General features: G+C 49.1%; 1 protein-coding gene across 2 annotated transcripts in view; it reads right to left on the bottom strand.

Annotated features, from left to right (window-relative positions):
* Positions 1-1,572: 1,572 nt before the first annotated feature.
* Positions 1,573-24,639, bottom strand: part of LOC147120865 (regulator of G protein signaling 17-like) — a 43,100-nt gene continuing 20,033 nt past the window's right edge. Inside the window, exons 1-3 of one of the 2 annotated variants that reach the window (XM_085979216.1) lie at positions 22,417-22,548; positions 19,583-19,820; positions 1,573-4,249 (exon numbers count right to left, since the gene is read on the bottom strand). In XM_085979216.1, the coding sequence (XP_085835342.1) occupies positions 4,046-4,249; positions 19,583-19,820; positions 22,417-22,475 (501 nt within the window). In that variant the 5' untranslated portion in view covers positions 22,476-22,548 and the 3' untranslated portion in view covers positions 1,573-4,045. Of the gene's footprint in view, positions 4,250-19,582; positions 19,821-22,416; positions 22,549-24,639 lie in introns of those variants that run through there. The other variant, XM_085979215.1, reaches the window with a different exon arrangement.

The raw sequence follows: 24,639 nt of genomic DNA, 5'->3' as shown, positions 1-24,639 counted from the left end.
TGGGCCACCAGACGAGATGAATCCTTGCTGTGCCTACACTTATATAGACGGCAAGTACCGGTGGCGGCACGGGGCTGGATGGGAGGGATGGTTACACGGTGTCATGGAGCTGAAAGGAGCATTCGTTGGGCTAATGGTTGTGGCGAGGAGGGGGGGAGTGTGGGGGAGAAGGAGGGGGAGGGAGGAGAAGGAGGGGGAGGGAGGAGAAGGAGGGGGAGGGGGGAGAGGGCGAGGGAGAGAGGAGAGGGAAGGGGGAGAGGGCGAGTGGGGGGGGAGAGGGCGAGGGAGTGGAGGGGGAGGGGGGAGAGGGAGAGAGGAGAGGGAGGGGGGAGGGGGCAAAGGAGAGGTGGGGGGGAGAGGGGGAGAGGAGAGGGAGAGTGGGGGGGAAAGGGGGGGGAGGGGGGGAGAGTGGGAGAGTGGGGGGGGAGAGAGAGAGGGGGGAGAAGATTTCTTTTGTCCTCTCCTTGTCGCACTCACGCTCATTTTGCCACACTGGGCAGACAGAGGGAATCTTCCCCCCCAGCCTCTGCAAGAGACAGTTCTCTCCTCCGTAGACCTGCTAACTCTTTCCCTGTCAGGTCCTCTAAAATGCCACCAGCGTTCACAGTATGGACAACAAAAAAAAACCTTTTAATAGAATTGACTTTTGAGAGGAAAAAACCGAGGTGACATTAAGAATGGAGAAACCAATCTTTCAGTTGAATCTTAGAGACTGGCGAAGGCTCACTGTCCAAAATATTCTCGTCTTGTCTCTTTTTTTTTGGAGGCTCTTGGGCCCGATGTGCATTTCCAGCATTTTCTGCTTTTATTTCAGATTCGTGTTATTTACTCTTTCTTCCCCACCGGTTTCCTCCCCTCCCTTTCCCCGCACCGGGGGGGGTGGGGGAGGTGGGGGACAGTTCTACGGCCGACGGTCCTGTTTCAGGTACCCTGTCCAAGTAGCCCTTTATCTTTTGTGTGGGACCTCTGACCATGAGTGTCGGTGGGGACGTTCGATGGTGGTGGGACCAGAATCGCCAGGACGGGGCTCGATCCTGCTCTTGCCCTGATGGCCACACACTTCAGGAAGGTGCCGCTGGATACTGATCGCTGTGGGGTAGGGGTGGGGGGGGGGGGTATGGAGGAGAAGGTCCTAACTGAGTTTGCCCTCCCTAGCCCCAGCTATGAGAGAGCCAAGACGCCCCAGCACAGCGCTGAGTGGAACTTATGAAGTCCGCGCAGGCCTGAAATCCAACCCTAGAGGCAGGCAGGATTCCCCTTCCCTTAAAAGGACCAGTTGGGCTTTTAAAACACCGAACCGACAGCTTTTCGGGGGTCAATTATTGCCGGCCCACAGATTTACTGAATGCAGTTTTTTACAAGTGGCGAGATTTGAACGCCCCCAATCTCCACACTCTCCTACCCTGCCCAATCTGCAAACACTTGGCAACAGGATGAGGCTGAACAAGGAGAGGGTTTCTTCTGTGGGAAGGACACGAGCGCTACCCTGACTAGAATACTTGCCTCCACCACCGCCTCCTGCCCCCATTCGCTCTCTGCCCAAACCTCACATGGTTTAGAGATAGATAGATATATTCATATACTTTTTTTTAATAATAAAAACATGTGAAAATTACATACTGATTTTAAACGAACAAGCAATACATTTTTCGCCTAGAAACCTCCGCTGGCGACGGTAGCGATTTAACGCACCCTATGATCGCTCTCTGTCCTCCCTTTCAGTGGCTGCGTTAACGCATTTCAAATAAAGGCTGTTTATAGAGACAGCGCAAGCCCGGCCAGGATGGAGCTGATTGGGTAAATCCCCCCCCGTCAATCACGCCTGGAGCCCGCACTGCTGCAAGTGACTGGGACTGAATTGTGTAACAACAGAAAATGCTGGAAAAACTCAGCAGGCCAGGCAACATCCGTGGAGAGAGAAACAGAGTCAAGGTTTCGGGTCAAAACCCTTCGTCAGGACTGAGGGAAGAGGCAGGAAATGAAAAGATTAAAAGGCAGTTTGGGGGCTGGGAAATGGGGGAGGGGATGAAAGGAGAGACATTAAGAGATATTCAAGGTGAGACGAGATGGTAATAGGACAGGTAAAGAAACAGACAATGGCTCTCGATGAAGTGTGAAATGCGCCGGCAGAGTGAAAGACAGCTGCCATGTGGGAGAGAGAGAGAGAAAAACAAGGAAAAGTCACAAACCAAATGTGTGGATAAAAAATATAAAAATATAATAGGGCCCGAGGTTATGATCTGAAGTTGTTGAACTCGATATTGAGTCCGGAAGGCTGTAAAGTGCCTAATTGGAAGCTGTTCTTCGAGTTTACGGTGAGCTTCCGTGGAACAATGCAAGAGGCCGCAGACGGTGAGGTCTGAGCGGGAATGGGGCGGTGAATTGAAATGACAGGCCGGTCGCCGGAAGCTCGGGGTCACCCTTACGGACTGAACGGAGGTGTTCCGCAAAGCGGTCGCCCAATCTGCGTTTGGTCTCCCCAATGTAGAGGAGACCACATCGTGAGCAGCGAATACAGTATTTTCTGTTGTTATTTCGGATTTCCAGCATCCGCAGTATTTTGCTATCGTATTGGAATGTGTAACTATCCTCCTCTCACTGCCTTTTGCTGGAGAGATAGATAATCCTGCTTTTTATCGGGAGACTCGGCCGTAGATCCGGCCAGGAGCTTGGAGACTCTGCCTGCTGTAGTTTTATGAGGTAAATTATAAACCACAAGTCCCAACCCTGCCTCCAACCCATTGGCTGACACGGCGGCGTCACGATTCACTTTGCTAAAAACAAGCAGGTTTACGGCTGGGCGAGAAAGGATGGATAGAGGAACGTCACAGGAACACGCTAACCGCTGGCTCGCTCGCCAAAACAAACCACAACAGAGATCCCCGGGCTTTTACTCGCTATTTATATATATTTTTTGCACGGTCTCTTTCGAGATAAATAAATATGCCCCGATATCTCTCAACACGATCGGAATTACTGAAAACTCGCAGCCCTCCAAAAGTTCTACATTAATTTTTTGTGCTTATTAAAATTCACGAAATCCCGTCGACCGCTGGAAAGAAAGACTTGCATTTTATACAGCACCTTCCATGACCGCAGGATGGCCCCAAAGCGCTTTACAAGCCAATGAAGTACTTTTGAAGTGTGGTCACGGGAGTCGCCGTCGGACTGCGATATCTTGCGCAGGCAGAGGCGAAGTCTCGGCGAACAATCCCGCCTTCGTACCGCGATAGCGGGCGAATGTTTTTGTTAGGCCGCGCATCGTCCCCCGCACACCGCCGCCCTCTCGCTGCACCCACCGCGCGGGCGCTCCCCTCCGGCAGAGGCACAGCCGGCGGGTGGGCGGGTGTAGCAACCGCGCGACTTTCGCCACACGGGGCCGCCTTTAAAGTCGGCCTGCTCGCTCGCCGCTCTGGCGGGCTGTAGGCGTGTGTTTGCCTAATTTACCAGTGATGGGCTCGGCGAATTGCTGCTGCGGGGAATACGAGCTGAATTTTGGCCAAAAAACCCCTAAAAAATCCTTTTTTAAAAATTAAAGAACAAACATTCTTGGCTTTTGTGTTTCTAACTGAGGCAGTGAGCAAAAGTTTTATTCAAACCAATATATATATCTGTATATATATATATATATTTGTTTAAAAGTGAGCTCAGTATTCAATTTGTTACTACACTCTGAGCTAAACTGGGAATTGCCAGGAACCCAGTGTCAGGTCTTCACAATGCTTCTTTTCATTTAATCACTATTATTTCTGCTCGTGTGTATGTTGGTGTGTGCACAAGTGTGTCAGCATCTGTAAGTGCATGTGTTTGTGAGAATGCATATATGCATGCACAGGTGAATGCGCTTTCATGTAGGTACACAAGTGTGCATGTGTATATGTGCGTGTGCATGATGATGCATGTATATGTGCACGTGTGTGTGTGTGTGTGTGTATGATCATGTATAGTTGCACGCGTGTGTATGTGATTGTGCAAATGTATGTGTGTGTGCGAGCGCGGCTGTGCCCGAATTTTACCGTTCTTTTCCCTTTCAGGGTGTCCGAGATTAGCTTTCAGTGAGAGGAGTGGTGTCGGGGGGAGCTTGCGGCTTTTCAGTGAGGGACTTGTACAGCTCAGAGTTCAAGAACCTAGGAAAGGAGTCTCTGTGCATTAGGCTGTATATCTGTAGCTGGGCGTCCTCAAACATAAGAGGGCACGGATTCAGCAAGTTCCTGTTGACTATTTCTCGCACACGAGAATCAAGACTCACCTGTAAACAGCACAAAGAAAAATAACTGAAGTGCACATTTTATTATTACACAATCTCACTCAAGACTGTTTAGCAACTTCCACTCTCTGCCGCGAGCTCGATGCTTCATTTAGGTCCACTCAAGGGGGCCAACCACCCATAACCACCTCTTTCCTAAAGGCCATGAATGATCTGCAGGCACCGACACCCTGCGCTACCTCGCCCAAATGTGCCATTCATCATGCCCGAGCCTAGACGCTGACCGACGGTAGGATATTCGTCGGTAGAGGCATCACCGTCCTCCCAGCAGAGGTCGCACGTCACCATTGAGAAGCGAGGCTGATTAATGCCCTTTGATTGTTACCGCCTCAGGCAGTGGTTGTTCCCAAGCGTCCTCCATGGCCCAGCTGTTAGAAACAGCGCCCAAAGACCAAACGGAGTCATTCAGACTAGGAAGGCCTCGGATCCAGTCTGTGATCTGTGCTTAATTACCTGACTGCAATGGTCAGCCTCATCAATGATTAGTACCGTCAATGGCCGCCATCAAAGGACACTATTGCCAATGGTCGATACTGTAATGGTCAGTTATGTCAGTGGTCAGTGGTGTAAATTGTCAATGATGTCACTGGTCAGTACTATTCAATGCTGTCAATGCCAATATTACCATAACCAATGGCCAGTACTGTCAACGGCCAGTGTAGTCAGCGGCGTGGAGGTCCTTGGCCAGTGCTGTCAGTGGTGTGGATGTCCATGGTCAGTGGTGTGGAGGTCTATGGCCAGTGCTGTCAATGGTGTGGAGGTCCATGGCCAGTGCTGTCAGTGGTGTGGATGTCCATGGTCAGTGCTGTCAGTGGTGTGGAGGTCTATGGCCAGTGCTGTCAATGGTGTGGAGGTCCATGGCCAGTGCTGTCAATGGTGTGGATGTCCATGGTCAGTGCTGTCAGTGGTGTGGAGGTCTATGGCCAGTGCTGTCAGTGGTGTGGATGTCCATGGCCAGTGCTGTCAATGGTGTGGAGGTCCATGGCCAGTGCTGTCAGTGGTGTGGATGTCCATGGCCAGTGCTGTCAATGGTGTGGAGGTCCATGGCCAGTGCTGTCAATGGTGTGGATGTCCATGGTCACTGCTGTCAGTGGTGTGGAGGTCTATGGCCAGTGCTGTCACTGGGCAGTGCTGTCAGTGGACATCACCATGAAAGGTTAGTATCAATGGTTGTTAGTGATCTCCATAGTCATCAGTACGGCCAGTAGTCAGTATTGTGAATGGCCAGAGATCAGTATTGTGAATGGCCAGCGGTCAGCATGGTGAATGGTCAGTAGTCAGTATTGTGAATGGTCAGCAGTCAGTACTGTGCGTGGCCAGCAGTCAGTATTGTGAATGGCTAGCAGTCAGTATTATGAATGGCCAGCAGTCTGTATTGTGTATGGCTAGCGGTCAGTATTGTGTATGGCTAGCGGTCAGTATTGTGTATGGCCAGCAGTCAGTATTGTGAATGGCCAGCGGTCAGTACTGTGCGTGGCCAGCAGTCAGTATTGTGAATGGCCAGCGGTCAGTATTGTGAATGGTCAGCAGTCAGTACTGAGCGTGGCCAGCAGTCAGTATTGTGAATGGCTAGCAGTCAGTATTATGAATGGCCAGCAGTCAGTATTGTGTATGGCTAGCGGTCAGTATTGTGTATGGCCAGCAGTCAGTATTGTGAATGGCCAGCGGTCAGTACTGTGAATGGTCAGCAGTCAGTACTGTGCGTGGCCAGCAGTCAGTATTGTGAATGGCCAGCGGTCAGTATTGTGAATGGTCAGCAGTCAGTACTGAGCGTGGCCAGCAGTCAGTATTGTGAATGGCTAGCAGTCAGTATTATGAATGGCCAGCAGTCAGTATTGTGTATGGCTAGCGGTCAGTATTGTGTATGGCTAGCGGTCAGTATTGTGTATGGCCAGCAGTCAGTATTGTGAATGGCCAGCGGTCATTATTGTGAATGGCCAGTGGTCCTTATTGAGAATGGTCAGTGGTCAGTATTGTGAATGGCCAGTGGTCAGTATTGTGAATGGCCAGTGGTCAGTATTGTGAAAGGCCAGTGGTCAGTATTGAGAATGGTCAGTATTGTGTATGGCCAGTGGTCAGTACTGTGAATGGCCAACGGTCAGTATTGTGAATCGCCAGCAGTCAGTATTGTGAATGGCCAGTGGTCAGTACTGTTAATGGCCAGCGGTTAGTACTGTGAATGGCCAGCAGTCAGTATTGTGAATGGTCAGTGGTCAGTATTGTGAATGGTCAGCAGTCAGTATTGTGAATGGTTAGCGGTCAGTATTGTGAATGGCCAGTGGTCAGTTCTGGGCGTGGCCAGCGGTCAGTATTGTGAATGGCCAGTCATCAGTATTGTGAATGGTCAGTGGTCAGTATTGTGAATGGCCAGTGGTCAGTATTGTGAATGGCCAGTGGTCAGTACTGTGAATGGCCAGCGGTCAGTACTGTGAATGGTCAGCGGTCAGAATTGTGAATGGCCAGCGGTCAGTATTGTGAATGGTCAGTGGTCAGTATTGTGAATGGCCAGTGGTCAGTATTGTGAATGGTCAGCGGTCAGTACTGTGAATGGTCAGCGGTCAGAATTGTGCATGGCCAGCGGTCAGTATTGTGAATGGCCAGTGGTCAGTATTGTGAATGGCCAGTGGTCAGTATGGTGAATGGTCAGCGGTCAGTACTGTGAATGGCCAGTGGCCAGTATTGTGAATGGCCAGTGGTCAGTATTGTGAATGGTCAGCGGTCAGTACTGTGAATGGTCAGTAGTCAGTATTGTGAATGGTCAGTGGTCAGTATTGTGAATGGCCAGTAGTCAGTATTGTGAATGGCCAATGGTCAGTATTGTGAATGGCCAGTGGTCAGTATTGTGAATAGTCAGCGGTCAGTATTGTGAATAGTCAGCGGTCAGTATTGTGAATGGCCAGTGGTCAGTACTGTGCATGGCCAACGGTCAGTATTGTGAATGGTCAGTGGTCAGTATTGTGAATGGTCAGTGGTCAGTATTGTGAATGGTCAGCAGTCAGTATTGTGAATGGCCAGTGGTCAGTATTGTGAATGGTCAGCGGTCAGTATCATGAATGGCCAGTGGTCAGTACTGTGAATGGTCAGTGGTCAGTATTGTGAATGGTCAGTGGTCAGTATTGTGAATGGCCAGTGGTCAGTACTGCGAATGGTCAGTGGTCAGTATTGTGAATGGCCAGTGGTCAGTATTATGAATGGTCAGTGGTCAGTATTGTGAATGGCCAGCGGTCAATATTGTGAATGGTCAGCAGTCAGTATTGTGAATGGCCAGCGGTCATTATTGTGAATGGTCAGTGGTCAGTATTGTGAATGGTCAGTGGTCAGTATTGTGAATGGTCAGTGGTCAGCATTGTGAATGGTAAGTATTGTGAATGGTCAGTGGTCAGTATTGTGAATGGTCAGTGGTCAGTATTGTGAATGGCCAGTGGTCAGTATTGTGAATGGCCAGTGGTCAGTATTGTGAATGGCCAGCGGTCATTATTGTGAATGGTCAGCGGTCAGTATTGTGAATGGTCAGTGGTCAGTACTGTGAATGGTCAGTGGGCAGTATTGTGAATGGCCAGTGGTCAGTATTGTGAATGGCCAATGGTCAGTATTGTGAATGGCCAGTGGTCAGTATTGTGAATGGTCAGCGGTCAGTATTGTGAATGGTCAGCGGTCAGTATTGTGAATGGCCAGTGGTCAGTATTGTGAATGGCCAATGGTCAGTATTGTGAATGGCCAGTGGTCAGTATTGTGAATGGTCAGCGGTCAGTATTGTGAATGGTCAGTGGTCAGTATTGTGAATGGCCAGTGGTCAGTATTGTGAATGGCCAATGGTCAGTATTGTGAATCGCCAGCGGTCGGTACTGTGAATGGCCAATGGTCAGTATTGTGAACGGTCAGCAGTCAGTATTGTGAATGGCCAGTGGTCAGTATTGTGAATGGCCAGTGGTCAGTACTGTGTGTGGCCAGCGGTCAGTACTGTGATTGGCCAGCGGTCTGTACTGTGAATGGCCAGTGGTCAGTATTGTGAATGGCCAGTGGTCAGTATTGTGAATGGTCAGCGGTCAGTACTGTGAATGGTCAGTGGTCAGTATTGTGAATGGCCAGTGGTCAGTATTGTGAATGGCCAGTGGTCAGTATTGTGAATGGCCAGTGGTCAGTACTGTTAATGGCCAGTGGTCAGTATTGTGAATGGTCAGTGGTCAGCACTGTGAATGGTAAGTGGTCAGTACTGTGAATGGCCAGTGGTCAGTATTGTGAATGGCCAGTGGTCAGTACTGTTAATGGCCAGTGGTCAGTATTGTGAATGGTCAGTGGTCAGTATTGTGAATGGTCAGTTGTCAGTACTGTGAATGGTCAGTGGTCAGTATTGTGAAAGGTCAGTGGTCAGTACTGTGAATGGTAAGTGGTCGGTATTGTGAATGGTCAGTGGTCAGTATTGTGAATGGTCAGTTGTCAGTACTGTGAATGGTCAGTGGTCAGTATTGTGAATGGCCAGTGGTCAGTATTGTGAATGGTAAGTGGTCAGTACTGTGAATGGCCAGTGGTCAGTATTGTGAATGGCCAGTGGTCAGTATTGTGAATGGTCAGTGGTCAGTATTGTGAAAGGTCAGCAGTCAGTATTGTGAATGGCCAGTGGTCGGTACTGTGTGTGGCCAGCGGTCAGTGCTGTGAATGGTCAGTGGTCAGTATTGTGAATGGTCAGCAGTCAGTATTGTGAATGGCCAGTGGTCAGTATTGTGAATGGTCAGCTGTCAGTATTGTGAATGGCCAGTGGTCAGTATTGTGAATGGCCAGTGGTCAGTACTGTGAATGGCCAGTGGTCAGTATTGTGAATGGCCAGTGGTCAGTACTGTGAATGGTAAGTGGTCAGTATTGTGAATGGTCAGTGGTCAGTATTGTGAAAGGTCAGCAGTCAGTATTGTGAATGGCCAGTGGTCAGTATTGTGAATGGCCAGTGGTCAGTACTGTGCGTGGCCAGCGGTCAGTACTGTGAATGGTCAGTGGTCAGTATTGTGAATGGTCAGCAGTCAGTATTGTGAATGGCCAGTGGTCAGTATTGTGAATGGCCAGTGGTCAGTACTGTGCATGGCCAGCGGTCAGTACTGTGAATGGTCAGTGGTCAGTATTGTGAATGGTCAGCAGTCAGTATTGTGAATGGCCAGTGGTCAGTATTGTGAATGGCCAGTGGTCAGTATTGTGAATGGCCAGTGGTCAGTATTGTGAATGGCCAGTGGTCAGTATTGTGAATGGTCAGTGGTCAGTATTGTGAATGGTCAGTGGTCAGTATTGTGAATGGCCAGCGGTCAGTACTGTGAATAGTCAGTGGTCAGTATTGTGAATGGTCAGTGGTCAGTATTGTGAATGGTCAGTATTGTGAATGGTCAGTGGTCAGTATTGTGAATGGTCAGCGGTCAGTATTGTGAATGGCCAGTGGTCAGTATTGTGAATGGTCAGTGGTCAGTATTGTGAATGGTCAGTGGTCAGTATTGTGAATGGTCAGCGGTCAGTATTGTGAATGGCCAGTGGTCAGTACTGTGAATGGTCAGTGGTCAGTATTGTGAATGGTCAGCGGTCAGTATTGTGAATGGTCAGTGGTCAGTATTGTGAATGGTCAGCGGTCAGTATTGTGAATGGCCAGTGGTCAGTATTGTGAATGGTCAGTGGTCAGTATTGTGAATGGCCAGTGGTCACTATTGTGAATGGTCAGCGGTCAGAATTGTGCATGGCCAGCGATCAGTATTGTGAAAGGCCAGTGGTCAGTATTGTGAATGGCCAGTGGTCAGTATTGTGAATGGTCAGCGGTCAGTACTGTGAATGGCCAGTGGCCAGTATTGTGAATGGCCAGTGGTCAGTCTTGTGAATGGTCAGCGGTCAGTACTGTGAATGGTCAGTAGTCAGTATTGTGAATGGTCAGTGGTCAGTATTGTGAATGGCCAGTAGTCAGTATTGTGAATGGCCAATGGTCAGTATTGTGAATGGCCAGTGGTCAGTATTGTGAATAGTCAGCGGTCAGTATTGTGAATAGTCAGCGGTCAGTATTGTGAATGGCCAGTGGTCAGTACTGTGCATGGCCAACGGTCAGTATTGTGAATGGTCAGTGGTCAGTATTGTGAATGGTCAGTGGTCAGTATTGTGAATGGTCAGCAGTCAGTATTGTGAATGGCCAGTGGTCAGTATTGTGAATGGTCAGCGGTCAGTATCATGAATGGCCAGTGGTCAGTACTGTGAATGGTCAGTGGTCAGTATTGTGAATGGTCAGTGGTCAGTATTGTGAATGGCCAGTGGTCAGTACTGCGAATGGTCAGTGGTCAGTATTGTGAATGGCCAGTGGTCAGTATTATGAATGGTCAGTGGTCAGTATTGTGAATGGCCAGCGGTCAATATTGTGAATGGTCAGCAGTCAGTATTGTGAATGGCCAGCGGTCAGTATTGTGAATGGTCAGTGGTCAGTATTGTGAATGGTCAGTGGTCAGTATTGTGAATGGTCAGTGGTCAGCATTGTGAATGGTAAGTATTGTGAATGGTCAGTATTGTGAATGGTCAGTGGTCAGTATTGTGAATGGCCAGTGGTCAGTATTGTGAATGGCCAGTGGTCAGTATTGTGAATGGCCAGCGGTCATTATTGTGAATGGTCAGCGGTCAGTATGGTGAATGGTCAGTGGTCAGTACTGTGAATGGTCAGTGGGCAGTATTGTGAATGGCCAGTGGTCAGTATTGTGAATGGCCAATGGTCAGTATTGTGAATGGCCAGTGGTCAGTATTGTGAATGGTCAGCGGTCAGTATTGTGAATGGTCAGTGGTCAGTATTGTGAATGGCCAGTGGTCAGTATTGTGAATGGCCAATGGTCAGTATTGTGAATCGCCAGCGGTCGGTACTGTGAATGGCCAATGGTCAGTATTGTGAACGGTCAGCAGTCAGTATTGTGAATGGCCAGTGGTCAGTATTGTGAATGGCCAGTGGTCAGTACTGTGTGTGGCCAGCGGTCAGTACTGTGATTGGCCAGCGGTCCGTACTGTGAATGGCCAGTGGTCAGTATTGTGAATGGCCAGTGGTCAGTATTGTGAATGGTCAGCGGTCAGTACTGTGAATGGTCAGTGGTCAGTATTGTGAATGGCCAGTGGTCAGTATTGTGAATGGCCAGTGGTCAGTATTGTGAATGGTAAGTGGTCAGTACTGTGAATGGCCAGTGGTCAGTATTGTGAATGGCCAGTGGTCAGTACTGTTAATGGCCAGTGGTCAGTATTGTGAATGGTCAGTGGTCAGTACTGTGAATGGTAAGTGGTCGGTATTGTGAATGGTCAGTGGTCAGTATTGTGAATGGTCAGTTGTCAGTACTGTGAATGGTCAGTGGTCAGTATTGTGAAAGGTCAGCAGTCAGTATTGTGAATGGCCAGTGGTCGGTACTGTGTGTGGCCAGCGGTTAGTGCTGTGAATGGTCAGTGGTCAGTATTGTGAATGGTGAGCAGTCAGTATTGTGAATGGCCAGCGGTCAGTATTGTGAATGGTCAGCTGTCAGTATTGTGAATGGCCAGTGGTCAGTATTGTGAATGGCCAGTGGTCAGTACTGTGAATGGCCAGTGGTCAGTACTGTGAATGGTAAGTGGTCAGTATTGTGAATGGTCAGTGGTCAGTATTGTGAAAGGTCAGCAGTCAGTATTGTGAATGGCCAGCGGTCAGTATTGTGAATGGCCAGCGGTCAGTATTGTGAATGGCCAGTGGTCAGTACTGTGAATGGCCAGTGGTCAGTATTGTGAATGGTCAGTGGTCAGTATTGTGAATGGCCAGTGGTCACTATTGTGAATGGTCAGCGGTCAGAATTGTGAATAGTCAGCGGTCAGTATTGTGAATGGCCAGTGGTCAGTACTGTGAATGGCCAGTGGTCAGTATTGTGAATGGTCAGTGGTCAGTATTGTGAATGGCCAGTGGTCAGTCTTGTGAATGGTCAGCGGTCAGTACTGTGAATGGTCAGTAGTCAGTATTGTGAATGGTCAGTGGTCAGTATTGTGAATGGCCAGTAGTCAGTATTGTGAATGGCCAATGGTCAGTATTGTGAATGGCCAGTGGTCAGTATTGTGAATAGTCAGCGGTCAGTATTGTGAATAGTCAGCGGTCAGTATTGTGAATGGCCAGTGGTCAGTACTGTGCATGGCCAACGGTCAGTATTGTGAATGGTCAGTGGTCAGTATTGTGAATGGTCAGTGGTCAGTATTGTGAATGGTCAGCAGTCAGTATTGTGAATGGCCAGTGGTCAGTATTGTGAATGGTCAGCGGTCAGTATCATGAATGGCCAGTGGTCAGTACTGTGAATGGTCAGTGGTCAGTATTGTGAATGGTCAGTGGTCAGTATTGTGAATGGCCAGTGGTCAGTACTGCGAATGGTCAGTGGTCAGTATTGTGAATGGCCAGTGGTCAGTATTATGAATGGTCAGTGGTCAGTATTGTGAATGGCCAGCGGTCAATATTGTGAATGGTCAGCAGTCAGTATTGTGAATGGCCAGCGGTCAGTATTGTGAATGGTCAGTGGTCAGTATTGTGAATGGTCAGTGGTCAGTATTGTGAATGGTCAGTGGTCAGCATTGTGAATGGTAAGTATTGTGAATGGTCAGTGGTCAGTATTGTGAATGGTCAGTGGTCAGTATTGTGAATGGCCAGTGGTCAGTATTGTGAATGGCCAGTGGTCAGTATTGTGAATGGCCAGCGGTCATTATTGTGAATGGTCAGCGGTCAGTATGGTGAATGGTCAGTGGTCAGTACTGTGAATGGTCAGTGGGCAGTATTGTGAATGGCCAGTGGTCAGTATTGTGAATGGCCAATGGTCAGTATTGTGAATGGCCAGTGGTCAGTATTGTGAATGGTCAGCGGTCAGTATTGTGAATGGTCAGTGGTCAGTATTGTGAATGGCCAGTGGTCAGTATTGTGAATGGCCAATGGTCAGTATTGTGAATCGCCAGCGGTCGGTACTGTGAATGGCCAATGGTCAGTATTGTGAACGGTCAGCAGTCAGTATTGTGAATGGCCAGTGGTCAGTATTGTGAATGGCCAGTGGTCAGTACTGTGTGTGGCCAGCGGTCAGTACTGTGATTGGCCAGCGGTCCGTACTGTGAATGGCCAGTGGTCAGTATTGTGAATGGCCAGTGGTCAGTATTGTGAATGGTCAGCGGTCAGTACTGTGAATGGTCAGTGGTCAGTATTGTGAATGGCCAGTGGTCAGTATTGTGAATGGCCAGTGGTCAGTATTGTGAATGGTAAGTGGTCAGTACTGTGAATGGCCAGTGGTCAGTATTGTGAATGGCCAGTGGTCAGTACTGTTAATGGCCAGTGGTCAGTATTGTGAATGGTCAGTGGTCAGTACTGTGAATGGTAAGTGGTCAGTATTGTGAATGGTCAGTGGTCAGTATTGTGAAAGGTCAGCAGTCAGTATTGTGAATGGCCAGCGGTCAGTATTGTGAATGGCCAGTGGTCAGTATTGTGAATGGCCAGTGGTCAGTACTGTGCGTGGCCAGCGGTCAGTACTGTGAATGGTCAGTGGTCAGTATTGTGAATGGTCAGCAGTCAGTATTGTGAATGGCCAGTGGTCAGTATTGTGAATGGCCAGTGGTCAGTACTGTGCATGGCCAGCGGTCAGTACTGTGAATGGTCAGTGGTCAGTATTGTGAATGGTCAGCAGTCAGTATTGTGAATGGCCAGTGGTCAGTATTGTGAATGGCCAGTGGTCAGTATTGTGAATGGCCAGTGGTCAGTATTGTGAATGGCCAGTGGTCAGTATTGTGAATGGTCAGTGGTCAGTATTGTGAATGGCCAGCGGTCAGTACTGTGAATAGTCAGTGGTCAGTATTGTGAATGGTCAGTGGTCAGTATTGTGAATGGTCAGTATTGTGAATGGTCAGTGGTCAGTATTGTGAATGGTCAGCGGTCAGTATTGTGAATGGCCAGTGGTCAGTATTGTGAATGGTCAGTGGTCAGTATTGTGAATGGTCAGTGGTCAGTATTGTGAATGGTCAGCGGTCAGTATTGTGAATGGCCAGTGGTCAGTACTGTGAATGGCCAGCGGTCAGTATTGTGAATGGTCAGTGGTCAGTATTGTGAATGGTCAGCGGTCAGTATTGTGAATGGTCAGTGGTCAGTATTGTGAATGGTCAGCGGTCAGTATTGTGAATGGTCAGTGGTCAGTATTGTGAATGGTCAGTGTTCAGTACTGTGAATGGTCAGCGGTCAATATTGTGAATGGTCAGCGGTCAGTATTGTGAATGGCCAGCGGTCAGTATTGTGAATGGTCAGCGGTCAGTATTGTGAATGGTCAGTGGTCAGTATTGTGAATGGCCAGCGGTCAGTATTGTGAATGGTCAGCGGTCAGTATTGTGAATGGCCAGCGGTCAGTATTGTGAATGGTCAGCGGTCAGTATTGTGAATGGCTAGCGGTCAGTATTGTGAATGGCCAGTGGCCAGTATTGTGAATGGCCAACGGTCAGTATTGTGAATGGCCAGCGGTCAGTATTGTGACCGGTCAGTATTGTGACTGGTCAGCGGTCAGTATTGTGAATGGTCAGCGGTCAGTATTGTGAATGGTCAGTGGTCAGTATATTGATTGATCAGCGGTCAGTACTGTGAATGGCCAGCGGTCAGTACTGTGAATGGTCAGCGGTCAGTACTGTGAATGGTCAGCGGTCAGTATTGTGAATGGTCAGCGGTCAGTACTGTGAATGGCCAGTGGTCAGTATTGTGAATGGCCAGTGGTCAGTATTGTGAATGGCTAGTGGTCAGTATTGAGAATGGCCAGCAGTCAGTATTGTGAATGGCCAGTGGTCAGTATTGTGAATGATCAGCTGTCAGTATTGTGAATGGTCAGTGGACAGTATTGTGAATGGCCAGTGGACAGTATTGTGAATGGTCAGTGGTCAGTATTGTGAATGGCCAGTGGTCAGTATTGTGAATGGCCAACGGTCAGTATTGTGAATGGTCAGTGGTATGTGTGGTCAGTTTTATGATTGACCAGTGGTGTGTGTGGACAGTATTGTGAATGGCCAGTGGACAGTATTGTGAATGGTCAGTGGTCAGTATTGTGAATGGCCAGTGGTCAGTATTGTGAATGGCCAACGGTCAGTATTGTGAATGGTCAGTGGTATGTGTGGTCAGTTTTATGATTGACCAGTGGTGTGTGTGGACAGTATTGTGAATGGCCAGTGGACAGTATTGTGAATGGTCAGTGGTCAGTATTGTGAATGGCCAGTGGTCAGTATTGTGAATGGCCAACGGTCAGTATTGTGAATGGTCAGTGGTATGTGTGGTCAGTTTTATGATTGACCAGTGGTGTGTGTGGTCAGTTTTATGAATGGCCAGTGGTGTGTGTGGTCAGTTTTATGAATTGCCAGTGGTGTGTGTGGTCAGTTTTATGAATGGCCAGTGTGTCAGTGGTCAGTGTTCTGAATGGCCAGTGTGTCAGTGGTCAGTGTTCTGAATGGCCAGTGTGTCATTATTCTGAATGGCCAGTGTGTCAGTGGTCAGTGTTCTGAATGGCCAGTGTGTCAGTGGTCAGTGTTCTGAATGGCCAGTGTGTCATTATTCTGAATGGCCAGTGTGTTAGTGGTCAGTGTTCTGAATGGCCAGTGTGTCAGTGGTCAGTGTTCTGAATGGCCAGTGTGTCAGTGGTCAGTGTTCTGAATGGCCAGTGTGTCATTGTTCTGAATGGCCAGTGTGTCAGTGGTCAGTGTTCTGAATGGCCAGTGTGTCAGTGGTCAGTGTTCTGAATGGCCAGTGTGTCAGTGGTCAGTGTTCTGAATGGCCAGTGTGTCATTGTTCTGAATGGCCAGTGTGTCAGTGGTCAGTGTTCTGAATGGCCAGTGTGTCATTGTTCTGAATGGCCAGTGTGTCAGTGGTCAGTGTTCTGAATGGCCAGTGTGTCAGTGGTCAGTATTGTGTATGGCCAGAACTGCCAATGGTCAGTATCATCCTCCATTTGACGGCTGCAGATGCATTTGCGTGTTGCAGGTAAAAGGATCACCTTTTTTTGGTTCCTCTTTCCATCACTGGCCTCAACGTACCCAGTCTCTACCAAATATTTGTTAAACATAAGAGCTTATGAATGCACAATCTAATATAAAATAGCCTACGTGTGGCCAATGGATCAGTCCTTACCACTGACAGTGCTAATCATTGGCTGGGCCAATCACTGGGGGTCCTAATCATTGCCTGGGCCAATCACTGGGTGTCCTAATCATTGACCGGGCCAATCATTGGGTGTCCTAATCATTGAGAGGGCCAATCACTGGGGGTCCTAATCATTGAGCGGGCCAATCACTGGGGGGTCCTAATCATTGGCCGGGCCAATCACTGGGGGTCCTAATCATTGAGAGGGCCAATCCCTGGGGGGTCCTAATCATTGGCCGGGCCAATCACTGGGGGTCCTAATCATTGAGAGGGCCAATCACTGGGGGTCCTAATCATTGACTGGGCCAATCACTGGGGGGTCCTAATCATTGAGGGGTCCAATCACTGGGGGTCCTAATCATTGACCGGGCCAATCACTGGGGGGTCCTAATCATTGAGAGGGCCAATCACTGGGGGTCCTAATCATTGAGAGGGCCAATCACTGGGGGTCCTAATCATTGGCCGGGCCAATCACTGGGGGTCCTAATCATTGACCGGGCCAATCACTGGGGGTCCTAATCATTGACCAGGCCAATCACTGGGGGTCCTAATCATTGACCGGGCCAATCACTGGGGGTCCTAATCATTGGCCGGGCCAATCACTGGGGGTCCTAATCATTGACCGGGCCAATCACTGGGGGTCCTAATCATTGACCGGGCCAATCACTGGGGGTCCTAATCATTGACCGGGCCAATCACTGGGGGTCCTAATCATTGGCCGGGCCAATCACTGGGGGTCCTAATCATTGACCGGGCCAATCACTGGGGGTCCTAATCATTGACCGGGCCAATCACTGAGGGTCCTAGTTATTGGCCGGGCCAATCACTGAGGGTCCTAATCATTGAGGGGGCCAATCACTGGGGGTCCTAATCATTGGCCGGGCCAATCACTGAGGGTCCGAATCATTGAGGGGGCCAATCACTGGGGGTCCTAATCATTGACCGGGCCAATCACTGGGGTCCTAATCATTGAGGGGGGTCGATCACTGGGGGGGCCTAATGATTGAGAGGGCCAATCACTGGGGGTCCTAATCATTGAGAGGGCCAATCACTGGGGGTCCTAATCATTGGCCGGGCCAATCACTGAGGGTCCTAATCATTGAGAGGGCCAATCACTGGGGGGTCCTAATCATTGAGGGGGCCAATCACTGGGGGTCCTAATCATTGAGAGGGCCAATCACTGGGGGTCCTAATCATTGACCGGGCCAATCACTGGGGGTCCTAATCATTGAGAGGGCCAATCACTGGGGGGTCCTAATCATTGAGAGGGCCAATCACTGGGGGTCCTAATCATTGAGAGGGCCAATCACTGGGGGGTCCTAATCATTGGCCGGGCCAATCACTGGGGGGTCCTAATTATTGAGGGGGGTCAATCACTGGGGGTCCTAATCATTGACCGGGCCAATCACTGGGGGTCCTAATCATTGAGAGGGCCAATCACTGGGGGGTCCTAATCATTGGCCGGGCCAATCACTGGGGGGTCCTAATTATTGAGGGGGGTCAATCACTGGGGGTCCTAATCATTGACCGGGCCAATCACTGGGGGTCCTAATCATTGAGAGGGCCAATCACTGGGGGTCCTAATCATTGAGAGGGCCAATCACTGGGGGGTCCTAATCATTGGCCGGGCCAATCACTGGGGGGTCCTAATTATTGAGGGGGGTCAATCACTGGGGGTCCTAATCATTGACCGGGCCAATCACTGGGGGTCCTAATCATTGACCGGGCCAATCACTGGGGGTCCTAATCATTGACCGGGCCAATCACTGGGGGTCCTAATCATTGGCCGGGCCAATCACTGGGGGTCCTAATCATTGACCGGGCCAATCACTGGGGGTCCTAATCATTGACCGGGCCAATCACTGGGGGTCCTAATCATTGGCCGGGCCAATCACTGGGGGTCCTAATCATTGACCGGGCCAATCACTGGGGGTCCTAATCATTGACCGGGCCAATCACTGAGGGTCCTAGTTATTGGCCGGGCCAATCACTGAGGGTCCTAATCATTGAGGGGGCCAATCACTGGGGGTCCTAATCATTGGCCGGGCCAATCACTGAGGGTCCGAATCATTGAGGGGGCCAATCACTGGGGGTCCTAATCATTGACCGGGCCAATCACTGGGGTCCTAATCATTGAGGGGGGGTCGCTCACTGGTGGTCCTAATCATTGGCCGGGCCAATCACTGAGGGTCCTAATCATTGAGGGGGCCAATCACTGGGGGTCCTAATCATTGAGGGGGCCAATCACTGGGGGTCCTAATCATTGACCGGGCCAATCACTGGGGTCCTAATCATTGAGGGGGGTCGATCATTGGGGGGGCCTAATGATTGAGAGGGCCAATCACTGGGGGTCCTAATCATTGAGAGGGCCAATCACTGGGGGTCCTAATCATTGGCCGGGCCAATCACTGAGGGTCCTAATCATTGAGAGGGCCAATCACTGGGGGGTCCTAATCATTGAGAGGGCCAATCACTGGGGGTCCTAATCATTGACCGGGCCAATCACTGGGGGTCCTAATCATTGAGAGGGCCAATCACTGGGGGGTCCTAATCATTGAGAGGGCCAATCACTGGGGGTCCTAATCATTGAGAGGGCCAATCACTGGGGGGTCCTAATCATTGGCCGGGCCAATCACTGGGGGGTCCTAATTATTGAGGGGGGTCAATCACTGGGGGTCCTAATCATTGACCGGGCCAATCACTGGGGGTCCTAATCATTGAGGGGGCCAATCACTGGGGGTCCTAATCATTGACCGGGCCAATCACTGGGGTCCTAATCATTGAGGGGGGTCGATCACTGGTGGTCCTAATCATTGACCGGGCCAATCACTGGGGGTCCTAATTATTGAGGGGGGTCGATCACTGGTGGTCCTAATGATTGATAGTCCCAAGGTTAATCACAGACTGAGCTAACCACATCCGTCCCTAATCATTGCCACTATTGGCCAATTGATCACATTTCTTACCACTGACAGTATTCCTCATTAACAGTCCTGATAGGAATTACCACTGATAGTGCTGATTAACCCTAATTATTAACACTACTAACGGTACTAATCATTGACAGTCCTTATCTGTATTCACCTTCTCCTCAGCACACAAACTGTGGCAGAAGAAAAAAATGAGCGCAGCTTCATCTTATCTGGGTGCCTTAGTCTTGTGTTTGCCCACAGGAATCTGCTCACCTCTCTTGGAGACAGTATTGAAATGTAGTCCTCGTATATAATCCTGGCTCGTTCTTCAACCACCTTCTCGTTCTTTTCCTTTTTGAATTCTTCGCACGCTAGCCAAAAGAGCATGTTCTCCTCGCTGTACTCTGTCCGTAGAAACTCACGGAAAACGTTCCTGCCGCCTTCAGTCTTCATTACCTTATCAAAACCTTGTGTCCAGGAGGTGATTTCCTCCAGCGACGGCATTGCACAGCTAGTTAATAAAAGAAGGAAATAAATGCATTGGTAAATCGATCAGTTTCCACTAAAATTGTCTAGTGTAAAAACAGAACATCGGCCACCTTCAAATCCTTATGTTTTTATACCACAGAAGTTTACAGCACAGGAGGTAATTTGGCCCATGGCGTCTGTGCTGGCTCTTTGATAGAGCGATCCAACACTCTCTCTCTCTCTCCACATCTCTGTATCTTCCTCGGTTTCAAATATTGATCTAGTTGTCCCTTAAAAGATTCAACGGTCTCCACCTCAACCACGCCCCTTGGGAAAGCGTTACGTACTCCAACAACCCGCTCTGTAAAAATCTTTCTTCTACCTCAATCTCAACGATAATCCCTCATCACTGACTCCCCAGCCAGAGGGAAAAAGTCTTTCCCTGTTCACTCAGTCAAAACACTTATTGAAAACATTTCAATGAAATCTCCTCTTAGCCTTCTCTGCCTCAGCAGAACTAATCCCAGGCTCTCAAGTCTCTCCTATAGAACTATAGTTTCCCATCATTAACATCAGCCCGGTGAATCTCCGCTGTACACCCTCTATGGCTTCAATGTCCTTTCTATAAAGGATCCCCAGAACTGCGCACAGTGCCCTATTGTACCCTAACTGATCAGTACTTCTTTACTCTTGTATGTTTTTGCCTCTATTTATAAAACCGAACATGCTGTTGGCTTTTTAAAGAAAAATCTTTATCTACTTGCTCTAGAACCTTCGGGGGATTATGCATTTCCACCCCTAGATCTCTCTGTTTATCTCCAGCAGTCAGTGTCTGCCCATTGAGTGCACACGCCCATTCCTTGTTTTCCTTCCCGAAGTGCATTACCTCACACTTAGTCACATTAAATTGCATCTTCCACCTTTCTGCCCATTCTGCTAACCTGTTTATATCTCCCCAAGGTCTTTCACAATCCTCCTGGCTGTTTGCCCAACCTGCTACCTTAGTGTTGTCAATAAATATCGAGATTGTGCTCCCTAATCCCAAATTCCAATCATCTACAGATACAGAGAACAAATGTGGACCCAGCATTGATCACTTGGGTCCAAGCAACACCTATTTACCCGAACTCTGTTTCTGGTCCATTGACCAACCTTCTAGCAATGTTGGTACCTTTCCTCTCATACCATCTAAAAGCCTTTCAACACGCACCTTATCGAACCCCTTCTGAAAATCCAGATACACAGCACCCCTTTATCTGTTCAGTCATGTCTTCAAAAACGATTACATTTGCCAAACACAGCTTGCATTTGACAAGTCCATGTTGACTGTCCTTGATTAACACATGCATTTCTACATATTCATTTTCTGTCTAATTACAGATTCTAAGGGTTTGCCCACAATTGACGTCAGACTAATTGGTGTATTGTTATCGGTTTATCCATCTCTCCCTTCTTGAACACTATATTGTTACAATCTTTGAGAAGAGAGCTCATTATGACGCACACAATCATGATCAAAGGTTTCTCTATTCCCTATTGAGAACAAAATCAAACATGCTTTTCATACGCGTACTTACAATTTCACTACAAATACAAAGCAGAACACTTTCTCTGATCATTTATACAACACAAACGCTCATTTTGTTATGCATGGTTGAGATTTAGTAGGCAGCCAATTTACTCAGTGGCACCATCAGGTCGCACGCCGGCAACATCTAGAGTGGTCAACCCTGACCAGAAGTTTAACTGGATGAGCCACATCAACACCATGGCTACAAGAGTAGACTGAGGCTGGGTACTCAAGTAGATCCACTCCTGACCCCTCAAAGCCATGTACAAGTGTCAAGTCAGGCATGTGACTGAAGGCTCCCCACTTGCCTGGATGGCTCCAGCCACAGCAACACACAAGAGGCGTGACCCCATCCAGGACAGAGCAGTCCACTTGGCCAGTGCCACTGTCTGTATTCCATATCCATCCCTTCTACCACCTCCCAGCCCAAAGACCTGTACTCCCAAGAAGGACGAGAGCAGCACCATCACCTTCAAGTTCCCCAATAAGTCACACACCATCCTGGGTTGGACATACATGGCCGTTCCTTCATCGTCGCTGGGTCAATATCCTGGAACTCCTACCCAACACCATTGAGGGAGCACCACCACCACCACAAGGAGAAATTCAAGGAGAAGGTCCACCAGCAGCTTATCAGGGCAACTAGGGATGGGCAATAAATGCCGGCCTTGCCAACGTCACCCCGACCCAGACAACAAATGAGAAAAAGACGCCACTTTTGAAACAGTGAGCGAGAGGACCCCTGCCTCGAGGGGATCATTTTTCCTTGATTTTCCTCGTCTTTCTGCACTGTGGGATCCATCCTGGTGCCCCCAGCATGCCGGCTGACGAGAGAATTGGGATCGGGCTGTGACGCTCTCCACAGTTGGATAGTCTGTCGAAGGCTCACACGCGCGCAGTAGCCAGGATAACTGATCTGTTGCGACACGCAATCGGTTACTGCTTGGACTGGTAACTCGGTAGATAGGGGATTTATAACGGATATTAAGACATGAGGGATCAGAAAACACAATGCGCGATCTCTTAAAGCAGCAACGGCGCTTGGCGTTTGCGTACACGTGACCTTTACCTGCTGTGCTCCTCTGTTTTCTTGTTTTTGATCCACCCTGTACGGCCGTTTGTCTGCATTTCTCACAGTTCTGGCAAAGGATCACCACCCGAAAAGTTAACCTGCCTCTGTTCTCTTCACACACCGACGGCTCTGCTCCCTTCCAGCCCCTTTTCTCACTCTTTATACCACCTCTGTTGCCGCGGCCGTGGGGCTGCTGCGATTGGCCGGGCCGGCTCGCCTGTTGCTGAGTGACACACTTGTTTTTGTAACGTGTGGAAAGGCGAAAAACAATGGTGGGAGGCGCTCGTGTATACAGAACACAAACAAGTCCGTAAACACGCGCCTAGCTGTGCACCTCAACAACACTGCCTGTGCTGGGAAGGAAATTCCCCAAAGGGGGATCAAGTTCAACTGGCACAAACACACTTGAAAGTGGAAAAGTTAAAGAGCTCATCTGCCAAAATAGCACACTGGGACACATCTCTACTTCCAAAGGAGGTCGCTTTTACTGGGTGCACGGGGTCACTTCGCCATGCTGGTGGCAAAATGCCCAGATTTATTCCTCCTCAAATTGATCACCAGACTTTTGGTGGGGGTGGGGGAAATCTTGTGGGACAGGCCGAGATGGACCAGAGGGCCTTTTCTTGTCCGTCATTGTCCGCATGCTCATGAAAGGGTTGCTTCAGTGAGGGGTGTGGTGTGGGGTACACTCGCTTCACCGCTGCTCATTGACCCCCAGCAGTAGGTGTGCGAGCCTGGAGCTTGAAACAGTGCCGAGTGCATCGTAAAAAGGGACAACCATATTTTATCTGTGGGTCTTTTTTTCTTGGGGGGTGGGGATGGGTAAACAGGCAAATCGCACTTGAATCCCGAGATGCAGGCTGATCCAACCTGAACGCCGCCAGCCAGCTCTATATCCACGGAAGATCCCAAGGCGTTTGACACAACAACTTGGGCCTCTGCTGTACTTCTGCACAAACAGCCCCAGCGTTCAAATCAAAACATGTTTGGCAACACGTTCTGAGGCTCCTTACGCACTGCGAGAGGACTGTGGCCACACCACCAACCGCTCCCTGCCGCACCTCCCAAATCCGGCCCCTTCATTTAGTTTAAAATATGTGTCTGTCAGTGAAGTATGGATGGGGCAATACGGAACCAGGAGGTGCATGGCAAGCAGACCTCGGAAGGTTTATCTGTCTATCGACACAGCAGTGCTCTGTCTGGCGTGTGTCTGTTTGCCACACTCAAAGCGTCACCCGTCCAAATTTCTGTGCCACCCTCGTTAAAAAAAAAAGTATAAAAAGGGGAGGGGAATTCTTTTTTTCCAATTTAACCTCTAATTGACCTGATCATTTTCTGAAAATAACCAAGCTTTATTTGATAAAGGCACGGAAAGTAGAATCTAATTGACAGCGGGGGTCACTTTGAACAAAGGTTCTGGGTGCCACACTTTAGAAAGGATGTCAAGGCCTTGGAGAGGGTGCAGAGGAGACTTACTGGAATGGTGCCAGGGATGAGGAACAGTTATGTGGAGAGACTGGAGAAGCTGGGGTTGTTCTTAGAGCAGAGAGGGTTAAGAAAGAAAGAAAGACTTGAACGGCAATAGATTGGGAAAAGGGGAAGTGCAACGAGACCTGGGTGTCCTCGTGCACCAGTCGCTGAAGGTAAGCATGCAGGTGCAGCAGGTGGTTAAAAAGGCAAATGGTATGTTGGCCTTCTTAGCGAGAGGGTTTGAATACAGGAGCAAGGATGTCTTGCTGCAGTTTTACAGGGCCTTGGTGAGACCACACCTTGAGTATTGTGTGCAGTTTTGGTCACCTTATCTGAGGAAGGATGTTCTTACCATGGAGGGAGTGCAGCGAAGATTCATCAGACTGATACCTGGGATGGCAGGAATGACATATGAGGAGAGATTGGGTCGATTAGGCTTATATTCGCTAGAGTTTAGAAGAATGAGATGGGATCTCATTGAAACTTATAAAATTCTAACAGGACTAGACAGACTAGATGCAGGAAGGATGTTCCCGATGGTTGGGGAGTCCAGAACCAGGGGTCACAGTCTAAGGATAAGGGGTAAGCCATTTAGGACAGAGATGAGGAATTTCTTCACCCAGAGAGTGATGAACCTGTGGAATTCTCTGCCAAAGAAGGCAGTTGAGGCCAATTCATTAAATATATTCAAGAAGGAGTTGGATATATTTCTTGAGGCTAAAGGGATCAAGGGATATGGAGAGAAGGCAG

This window comes from Somniosus microcephalus, chromosome 3 (genome assembly GCF_052327205.1).
Source record: "Somniosus microcephalus isolate GS21.2 chromosome 3, FLI_Smic_1.0, whole genome shotgun sequence".
NCBI classification, from domain to species: domain Eukaryota; kingdom Metazoa; phylum Chordata; class Chondrichthyes; order Squaliformes; family Somniosidae; genus Somniosus; species Somniosus microcephalus.
This window is presented reverse-complemented; position numbering and strand designations above follow the sequence as displayed.